The following is an 11,290-nucleotide window of genomic DNA, read 5'->3' as shown; positions in this document are numbered from 1 at the left end:
TTCTAAGCGCCCATCCTTGTGCTCTTGGTCACGTAGGCTAAATCACCCCCACCCACCGTGTTGTGTGACGCTATACATTACAGAACTCCCAGACATAGGCTATAGTTAGGCTATATATAAGCCAAATTGTAAACATTTTATAAAAGAAATGAAACAATATGGCACTACTTTGCAATATTAGAAACAAAAAATCTAAAAAGACTTATGAAGCACTGTTACTTTTTTTTCTTGGTTAATTAAATGTTTTACCCGATATATATAGCCTATATATATATATATATATGTAAAAAGAAAATGAAAAAAATAAACAATTCTAAAGCTACTTTTTGTAATATCTATTTCATGATTTCTCATGTAACAAAAAGAACAAATAAGGGAGATGAAGTGTTTAAGGAGCAATGAAATATAAGGCCAAATTACAGACATTTGTGTTATAAGCATTTCAATTTATACCAAACAAATGTGTTTATAGACTAAATACCATAAAACTCTTTTAGATATTATAATTATTACAATATATATATATATATTTACTTACTATGTATTTGCACTTTTTGTATACCACTTTTATTTATTTATTTATTACATTTTTTACATTTTCATTGCTACTGGTAACTGCATTTTGGCATCATCCGCGGGGGTATGAACAGGTAAAACCGGTAGTTTAGAGACAAAGCTGAATTTCTTTTTTGTTTTTTTCCATTGAGGTGGCAGAAGCTTTCGGCACTCAGATGCTTTGATGATTCCGATGTCAAGAAATGACGTCTTGTACAATTAATTACATAATTATCATGATTTATAGACCTCAATAAATACTGGCTTACAAGATATATGAGGAGACTCCTGACGCTCTTATCAATTGGGTAAGTTTGACCTTTTATATACTGCGATCATTGTTAAACTGATTATTAGTACTAGTCAATTTGTAATTAAATTCGAACAGTAAAACCAACTTCATGTTTTTGCCTCTGAAATTTAATATTTGTAACTGTCCTATCACTCTGTTTTAATGCGCATTTTGAAGTATCGCATGAGAAACGAGTAGCCTAATGGAAACGCCAAATTTCTAATTTTTTACGCTCGCTTTAGGTGGTTTTTGACTTGTGCGAAAAAGGGTTAATGCGAATAATGGGAGATGGAAACGCATTTTGCGAATAAATCCCGCATGAGCGTTCAAAAAAAGTCATGTGACTTTGCGCTATGGGACAGCATAACCTGACTAACCAGCGGACCGATTTAGTTGCACAGCATCTGAAATGTTGTCATGGTCATTCTGAAGTGCCCGAGCAAAGTCTGTCGTCAAAGTATTTCTGTATAACTGCCTCCCAGAACGATCTACCACAACTGCGTTCCCAAACAGCTGACATTCACCTCCGAAAGCAAGACCGCATTTATTGTGTTTCGTCTGCTCACTCAAAGCGCAAGTAATTTATTATATTTGAGAATTATTATATTCAGTGGCTTCTCTTACTTAGTGATATTTGGTGCCAGTTTATCAGGAAGTGACGATTTCGTTCGCTCTGACTCGTTGGATGGAAACAGTGCTTGTTCGCAAATGTTTTATGCGATATTCCAATTTTGCGCAGAAGTTAAATTCGCAACTTTGGATGGAAACCCGGACAGAATTTAAGAACCGTTTTGTGTCAACCCGTATCGAATTGAACTCTTCTATTGGTAAAAAAGTTTTAAATCTCTGTTTTTATTTCAGCATTATTTTATGTTTTTAATAGCCTATGTAACCGAATTGAAACAAGCGATAAATCTGAACCCGTTTAATTAATTAACCTTCTGACGCATTAATTATTAAATCATGACGTAAAATAAATAAAATATGTTGTTGTTGTTTTTTACACCAAAACAATACTTTACTTAGTTAAATCACAGTGACACCTAATTTGTACATTTAAGTAGGCTACAACTAAAGGAGTCGAAGTAACATTTAATTTTTTCTATTACTTTGAATTGAATTATATATCTAAAATCGAGTTTAAAGTCTGAGAACTCATACAATCAAGCAGAAAAGACAGAAATTACCGTGGATATTATAACTTATAGCCTATATGATGTTGACATTTTGCTGGACGGTAGCTTCAGAACACAGAAACGTGCCTTTTGAAGATAAAAAAAAAACTATAATGTTAACTGATGCGTTTTTCTGTCTTTTTAATTACATTTTATTTGTTCACCAGGAACAAGACGCAAGCACGCAAAAGATGAACATCTTCAATAGACTGACGCCTCTTATAATCACCCTCCTTTTGAGCTTCATGACCATCTTTTTTTTGTACACCCCAAACCCGATCAATATTACCATAGACTCCTTTGATGATTCTATCTTTGAAGCTTCATGCTCCTGTAAAACTTGCGTCATGGGCTTTATGGACGATGACTGGTTCGTTTATCGATACGATCCCACCATTCCAGCTCTGCTCAACAGAAAAAACAGTGCGTTACGTCGAGACACCAACAAATGGTGGAGGGTAAGATTTTAAATATTAAATGCTAAATATTGTCAAGTAGGCTATTTCAGTAGTAATCAAATACTTCAGTCTCGAGTAAATGTAGAACTAGTGTATGTGTCTGTGTTTTATATGTATGTATGTAGAGAGAGAGAGAGAGAGAAAATATGCTTAATTTTGCTGTAAGCTACAGCAGTGGCGTAAATCATGGGGCCCCGGGCCCCGCCCATAAACGGTGACGACATGTGTTTGTATCGGGGTATAACTAGCATTTATAAGTTTTCAAATAAAACAATAAAATAAAAGTGTTTATTATAATTTTTGTGACACAGCGCCCCTTGTGAATTTCATTTTTTTTTTTTTTTTTTTTTTACAATGGCAGTTTTCAATTTATGAGTAAAATAAAGTATTTTAACATTACTTGAAGAGACTTTCACATTTTGTTCTACAACCAAAGCATACCTCAAAAGTACCTCTTTAATTATATTTTACTTGTTCTGTGCCAAAATAACACAGCTTAGTTTCTAGATTTTTGCATATACATCTTGATAACAGCATAACATCCTGAAACTAGTCATGCAGTCTGTGAGGAACGCCCTAGAATCATGTTGAAATTCTCGATGTGAAATTGAAGATACAAATCAACAGTCTTATCTTGATGGTCTTCACACGAAGTCAATATTAGGTAAACCAGTTTGATGTTTATCTTGATCTTTCAAATATTTGTGCAGGGTCTACAATCATCAACACCCAGAGTTAACTACACAGAGGTGGTGGATCAGCTGTTTTCTCTCTTCCCCGATAAGGAGCACTACTCAGATGCCAGTCCAGATCGCTGCAGAACCTGTGCTGTGGTGGGAAACTCGGCAAACCTTCTGGGATCCCATTATGGGTCTCTCATAGATTTGCATGATGTTGTCTTTAGGTACTAGAAGAACATATTATTACAGAGAATAATCTGATAAATGTTCTCTACAACAGTGGCTCTTCTTTAGGAATAATTCTTTAGATAGCCTATCAACACCCATTACCTGTGTTGTTCTCTCAGGATAAATAAAGGCCCGACAAAAGGTTATGAGAAGGATGTGGGGTCTAAGACGACTCACCGGATTCTGTATCCTGAGAGCGCTGTGGACTTGGACAACTCCACCCATCTTGTCCTTTTTCCCTTTAAGATTCGTGACATGCAGTGGCTCATAAGTACTTTCACCACTAGACACATTACACAGTGAGCACTGTTTAAAAAAAAACAGTTAAATAAATATGAAATTATATAATTGCATAATTAGTAAGCCATCTTTTTGTTCCTCAGCACCTACACACGAGTCAAGTCTTCAGTCAATGCAGACGAGAACAAGGTGAGTATCCATGTCATAATGAAATTTAGGATCAAGAGACGGATTATTAAGCCTTAAAATAAGCAAACGTGTATGCCTCATAAATGTTTCTGATTCTGTCTGTTCAGGTGATGATCCTCCACCCTGCTTTCATAAAATACGTCTATGAGAAATGGCTGATGAAACATGGCAGATATCCATCTACTGGCTTCATTACAATATTATTTGCCCTGCATATCTGTGATCAGGTAAAACTGTTAGCATTTTTCAGTTTAGACTTCTAATTTGTGAAAGACACATGATATATTAAAACAAAACAAAAGGTACACATTAAGCAGAAATGTAAATATTTGCCACCTAAAAGTGGCCCTAAAATAATTTGCATGTGCACACAAAATTTGATTTTAACGATAATCTTCTTCTTAAATAGCATCAGTTTTATTCAAATTTGGTTTACATGGGCTTTTCATCCCATATGACTTTGATTAAATTTTCTATTATAAATGGGTTAGAATTTGTGCATATTTCCAGATAGATTATTGCATTCAGATAGAATTGTTGCATATTTTCCAGATAGTTCCAGAATAGATTTTGTGCCACAAATAAATGTGAAGAGATTCACAAACATTCAAGAAATTCACAAATAAATAGAATGAAATCTACAAATATATACATTTTATTCACAAATAAACTGAGATTTACAAATAAAAAAGTATCCACAAATATATTTTTATGTCACAAACACAACTTTGCGGCATTCATTTGTGGGTTGTGTCATGTACATTAAGGATAGCTGTCTTTGCATTTGTGCATTGCTGCACACATTTGTGTATTTCTTACTGTGCATTTGTGTATTTTAAAACATTTCTAACAATCAGATGCACACAAATCCACAATTAGGTAGACTCCACCCACCACTACTTAAGCCAATCAGATAACAGCCATATAGCACTAACCGATTGTAGCACGCTCTCACTCCAAACAATCATGTTTTGCATTACAATCAGGGTGGGAGCAGAGTCAGTAACTAACTGTGACCAGGAAGGGGCATGTTCAGTTGGCCACAACAAATGTTCTAATATGTCGTGGGCAGCCACAAGATCATTTTGTGAAGGTAACGACATCCTTATGCCGTGACCATGTGACCCTATGTTTAGGGAACAACATTTTCTCGTGGCCAAGATTTTAATGCGTAAGCAAACTTTATGATTATCCCAGGTTGCTATGGTTATGCATTAAATTCGTGGCCATGACATAAGAATGTCATCAAAATGATCTCGGTTCGCCAACGACAAATTATCCCGTTTCCGTGAGTTAATTTTTATCTTGTGGCCACAACAAATCTAACTGAACTGAACATGTCAACAAAATATGCATGCAACAAATCTAACTCCATATTATAGTGTTTCTCAAAGGGGGCATTCAGAGAGCATTGTGGGGCACTAGAAGCAATTTTTAAATGTGGAATTTACCCACCAAAATGACCATTAATTATCTTTTTTGATTAATTTAATGGATTCTTGAATTAAAGTAACAATTTCTTAAAAATCGTAATGACATTTCAATGGTATTGTACATATAATAACAGTCCTCATTATAAACACAAAATAATAATCAACTTTAATATTCAGTGAAGACAATTAGACTTCATTTTATTTGATGGGGGTGGTTAGGGACCTTGATAATGGGGTAGGGAGGCCCAAAAAAGATTGAGAACCACTGCCATAGGGGTAAAACTTTTTAATTAGAAAAAATGACTGAATGCACCTTTAGGAGAAGTATAATTTGATTTGAACACTGTGAAATGACAAAACTGCTCTGTCTCTTACACAGGTGAATGTCTTTGGGTTTGGGGCTTCAAGTACTGGAACCTGGCATCATTACTTTGACAAAACTCGCACTCACTATAAAGGCGGCCCTCATGGTGGAGACTTTGAAAACAAAACAATGCATCAGCTTCAGCAGAGAAACAAGATTTCAATATATAAAGGGTATAGATAAAAATCACCAGAAACATACATGGTCTGTTCAATGTTTTGTTTTTTGTTTTTTGTGGTCAAAACATATTAACTTGTGGAAATAGATATGTTGTGGCCACGTGATCCTATGTTGAGGGAACGACACCATTTTCTTGTGGCCAAGAGTTTAATGCATTAACAAACCTTATGACTACCTCAGTTTTGCTATGTTCATGCAGGTTTGTTTACGCATTAAACAGAGAAACAAGATTTCAATATATAAAGGGATAAAAAAGGCAGTTCTTCCATTTAATGAAAAATTTCAAAACTAACAATGCTATTATTGTTTTAAGATATGTAGCAAATTCTCTATAATGCCCTACTCTTATTTATAATGCCTTACTGTATCACTGTAAACCTATTCAATGTACCTGTTGTTCTTGTACTAAAGTACTAATATATAAAACATCTGGAATGTTTGTATGGAATCGGATCATAATCTTTCAAATGCTATTTTGGCTAACCCTTAAATGTATACCTCGGGTCTTTAGCGACCCGGGACATCATTCACTACCCTCTCCCTCCTTCATTTTTTGAAGTCTGTGTGAACCGGAAGTTGCGACCGACTTTACTTTCGTATCCGCTTGTTAAGTCTGACATCACGCATCACACATCACTGCTTCCGGGTCCAAACGCTCTATCAGATGCCACGAGAAAACAACAAACGGTGCTAATATACACTCACAATGTGATATAATACTACCAAAAAAATGTTTAATCCTACCCTTTAACTACATACCGAAATCCCAGATAGCCAGACAATGAAAATATAAATAAATAAATATAAAAATTATTTGTGTTTGGGACGCTGAGAGCACAGAAACTGTAGTGTACACCGTAAGTTTGAAAACGTTTAGCTTAAATGTTCAATATGAATGAACAGTGCTCATAAACAGCTGTTGAGATAGTATTCAAGTATTCAGATTCAGTATTCAGATAGTATTCAGTATTCAGATTCAAAATCAAGATGGCGGCTTGTTTGTAGACATGTGCGCTGGTTTGTCCTTAACTGTTTGATCTAAGTGTTTTTATTGCATATATTAAGTGTTTTCCCAGTTTTTGTTGGTGCATTCGGTCAGGTAGCGCTTTTAAAGAGAAGAAGAAAATGCGTATATTTATTTATTTTATTTACTTGTGTTGCTACACGACCCTGTGGATACCTGGGACTGGCGTGCCTTTTTGTGGCTTGGATTATACTGCCGATAGCAGCGAGAGCGATCATGAGATAACTGCGCTTTATCATCAGCCACAGTGACCAGATCTGTATGCTGGGACTGTACCGGGATTTCTCAGGAATCATGGCCCGACGCTCCGGCTATTCTGGAGAGATATATCTCGTGGATTGCTGTTCTCTTCTGAAGAAATTTCGCGTGGACTGCGTTGCTTATGGACTCAGGGGAAAGGGAGATTATCAGCCCGTGTGATGCCTATTTGCGGCGGGGATTCAATTGAGGGCCCAAAGAGGAGATCATGGTTAGTTTTCATTTTGCTTTTTTTATCGGGTAATGTTCACCCTAACCCGGGTCCAGCATTAGCCTGGATTACGGTTCTTTCATCTGAATGTGCGTAGCCTGATAAATAAAATGGATTCCTTAAGAATTTGGGCAGATACGACTGATGCAGACATAATAGTCTTCACTGAGACATGGTTAAAAGCATCTGTCAAAAATGATGTGATTAACATTAATGCTTATAATGTCTTCAGACCTGATTGTGCAACAAAAGGAGGGGGAGTTGAAATATATGTGAAGTCTAATCTGAATTGGTCCTGCATACAGTCATTTAGCAAAATAAATGGCTTGGAATTGCTGGTGCTTAGACTACATTTGGTTTTTGGCTCTGACATTATTGTGGCTGGTTGTTATCGCCCGCTTTCATCTTCTTCAAGTGAAGTATGCACTTTTCTTGCAGAATTTCTTCATGATTGGACTAAATATGAATTGATCTTACTTGGCGATTTGAATTGGGACTGGTTATCGTCATTCTCCGACTCATTTAAGGAGGTTTGCGACTCTCTCCATTTGGTACAGCTGATCAATTCAACAACTCGGATAAATCCAAAAGGATTTGAGCAAATATACTTTATTGGACTTAATTTTAACTAACGCTCCTCACAGGTATTCTGCATCTGGAGTTTTTTGTAATGATATTAGTGATCACTCTGCAGTTGTCTGCGTGAGAAATTGTAAAACTCCTAGACCTTCAACGCGGTTTATTTATAAAAGATTTTTAAGCATTTTAATGAACAAGCTTTTTTACGTGATATTTATCTTAGTGATTTGGGTGTTGTTTCATGTATACCAGATGTTAATTTGGCCTGGGACTAATTCAGATCAACATTTTTTATCCATATGTGATAAACATACTCCAGTTAAACGATTTAGAATAAGTGGTAAAGATAATCCTTGGTTCAATGACACCATTTCTACTTTTATAAAACAGAGGAATTCTGCATGGGCCAAGGCAAAGAAATCAAAGAACTCTACTGATTGGATTTCTAATAGAGCATTACGAAATTAAAAGTGCAAACTGTGATTATTATTTGTCTATGATAAATTAAAATCTAAATAATCCTGTAAACTTTTGGAAACTAGTCAAGTCTGCTTCAGTACCTAAACTGGTATCTAATTTCCCAAATCATTTAAACATTAATCACACTGAAGTTAAGGGCAGAGAAGTTATTGCAGATATTTTTAATAATTATTTTACATCAATCGGCTCAGTTTTGAGTTTGCTCAAAACTGCACTTCATATTCATTTAATTGTATGCCCATTACTACTGCACAAGTTCATAAAGCACTAGAGAATTTAGATACTAAAAATCACTAGGAATTGATCAAATTGAGCCTTACTTCCTACGATTGGCAGCTGATCTTGTAGCAGAACCTATAGCCACTATATTTAATTTAAGTCTCACCTGCAACGAAATAGCAAAAATGTGGAAATCAGCAATGGTTATTCCATTATTAAAGATGGGAGATCCTGCAGACCCAAATAACTATAGCCCTATTTCTAAATTGCCGGTCTTAGCAAAAGTCTTTGAATCACTGATTAATGATCAATTAAAACAATTTTTGTCAGCCAATAATATTCTTCAGGATTATCAGTCAAGATTCAGAATGGGACATCGCACCATTACTGCAGCTACATTAGTCTCAAATGATATTATAACCTCTCTAGATAGTAAAAAGTCATGTGCCGCTTTATTTATTGATCTGTCTAAAGCTTTTGATTCAGTAGATCACAAATTAATGTTGCAGAGACTTAGGTATGTAGGTCTCAGTGAAGCTGCTTTAAAATGGTTCGAAAACTATCTTTCAGAACGCACTCAATGTGTGTCTGTTGAAAATTACAACTCACCTTTTCTTTATGTAAATACTGGAGTACCTCAAGGATCTGTTTTAGTCCCTTTGTTATTTTCTATTTATATTAATGATTTAGGTCATAGACTCAGCTAAAATACATTTGTATGCAGATGATACAATTATTTATACGGCAGCATCTTCTTTAAAACAAGCTTTACAGCAACTACAGGACGCTTTTCTAATTTTGCAGAGCTCGTTGTTGCAGTTAAAATTGGTTTTAGACTCAAATAAGACAAAGTATATGATTTTTAGTCGCGGTCGCACTAAGGTAACAGATCTGACAATTACAACCTTATAGTTCACTTATAGAAAGAGTTAGTTCCTATAAATATCTAGGTATTTGGATGGATGAAAGATTAGCTTTTGATATACATATTGATAAGTTGTTGAAAAAGCTTAGACCAAAACTAGGCTTCTTTTATCGTCTAAAAAACTGTTTCCCTTATAAGGCCCGCAAGAAATTAGTAGAGAGTACATTTTTATCAATAATTGATCATGGTGATCATTTATATATGCATGCAGCTACTTCTTTAAAATTAGATTCTGTTTATCATGCAGCATTACGTTTTGTCACTGGTGCAGAGTCACGGATCTTTAGACTGGTTATCTTTACATCAAAGGAGAAATTTACATATGTACTTATTTATCATAAAGGCTCTATTAGGTAAATTACCATCTTATATTTCTAATTTGTTAACGATCCATATAAATAGTCGCTGTACTAGATCAGGTTCTTGTATTCGGTTAATAGTTCCAAGGGTATTGTCAAAATTTGGTAAATGTGCTTTCTCCGTTTATGCTCCTTGGGCCTGGAATGAATTGCAAAATGTAATTAATCTTGACACACTTCCAACATTGAGTACTTTTAAATGTCTTTTGTATAATGTTTTAAAGGATACTTGTAATTGTTTTTCATGATCTGATTTTATTTATGAATTTTGTTTGTGTAACTTGTGGTACTGTCTCTGTGATTCTTTTTGTATGAAACTTTATGTGCTGCTGTCTTGACCAGGTCTCACTGGAAGAAGAGATAGCAATATCTCAATGTGATTTCCTGGTTAAATAAAGGAATAATAATAATAAATAATATTCTCAAGTGAAATGAGTTGAGGCTTGGACCCGGAAACAGCATTCGTTGGACTCGTTACGTCACCACTTAACAAGCGGATTGTGACGTACTTTAAATGAGAAAAACCGAGGGCGTGGATTGTTTTTTTTTTCTACTGCGAACTGATTGGATGTAGTAAAGTATGAGTTCCATTCTGAAATGGAGGCAGATCTGAACGCAAGTTTGCAGTCAATTGTCGAGGACTACTCACCACCTGACACACCACCAGCAGTCTCAGTCCAGCGAGAAGAATTTTGTTTAGAGCAGTCGGAGGAAGATGAGGAGCAGGAGGAAATGCAAAAAATCGAGCCATCGTGACCGAAACCAAGGTATTTTGGGGATTGGGAAAAGGGTTTCGGGAGAACCACCAACCTAAAACACACCTCCTCGACATTTCTGCTACGCGGTTTTTCCTTCGCGTGCTGTCAAAACTCACGGAACACTGACAGTTGGAGGGGCGTGTTTAAACCCTTGTGCGGTCTTCGGTCACTTTTGACCGAAGAATTTTACATTTTGAATATTTAAAAATCGTAGCTAAATCGGAATGGTACGAAACTTGGTGACTTTTATGGCACTTGGTATGTGAACGCACAAAAAACATTGAGGGCATGATTCGAAAAAGCTAAGTGCTCGTAAAAAAAAGTGTCACACTCATGGTCTTTGGTCAAAAATGACCGACCATAGGAAATGAATGGAAAATGGCATTACACTCTAAAACATCAAGAGTGCAAAACAGACACATCCACTCACGCACACTCACTTACACACTCACAGACACACACACACACACACACAATTATACACACTCAAATGAATTGGTATGGCTATAACCATATAGCCAAAATGAGTCTTAACATACATAATATTACTTGATATACATTTAAATCCACAACCTAATAAAAGTAAACAATTATGTATAAAAACAACTAGGGAATTCAAAAGCCTCTCTATAGATTCCTATACAGGCATCTAGTGGTTACACCATGAAATTACATGTTTTCTT

At 35.6% G+C, this 11,290-nt stretch overlaps 1 protein-coding gene across 1 annotated transcript in view; it reads left to right on the top strand.

The window, feature by feature from the left end:
• Positions 1 to 639: 639 nt before the first annotated feature.
• The window catches only part of LOC107727206 (CMP-N-acetylneuraminate-beta-galactosamide-alpha-2,3-sialyltransferase 1-like), a 12,178-nt gene continuing 1,527 nt past the window's right edge, over positions 640 to 11,290 (top strand). Inside the window, exons 1-7 of the mRNA XM_016537001.1 lie at positions 640 to 863; positions 2,190 to 2,480; positions 3,191 to 3,384; positions 3,508 to 3,687; positions 3,772 to 3,817; positions 3,925 to 4,044; positions 5,630 to 6,187. Coding sequence (XP_016392487.1) covers positions 2,214 to 2,480; positions 3,191 to 3,384; positions 3,508 to 3,687; positions 3,772 to 3,817; positions 3,925 to 4,044; positions 5,630 to 5,797 — 975 coding nt within the window. The 5' untranslated portion in view covers positions 640 to 863; positions 2,190 to 2,213 and the 3' untranslated portion in view covers positions 5,798 to 6,187. The remainder of the gene's footprint in view (positions 864 to 2,189; positions 2,481 to 3,190; positions 3,385 to 3,507; positions 3,688 to 3,771; positions 3,818 to 3,924; positions 4,045 to 5,629; positions 6,188 to 11,290) is intronic.

Source organism: Sinocyclocheilus rhinocerous, unplaced genomic scaffold (assembly GCF_001515625.1).
Source record: "Sinocyclocheilus rhinocerous isolate Xijiao unplaced genomic scaffold, SAMN03320098_v1.1 scaffold1154, whole genome shotgun sequence".
Classification (NCBI taxonomy): domain Eukaryota; kingdom Metazoa; phylum Chordata; class Actinopteri; order Cypriniformes; family Cyprinidae; genus Sinocyclocheilus; species Sinocyclocheilus rhinocerous.
This window is presented reverse-complemented; position numbering and strand designations above follow the sequence as displayed.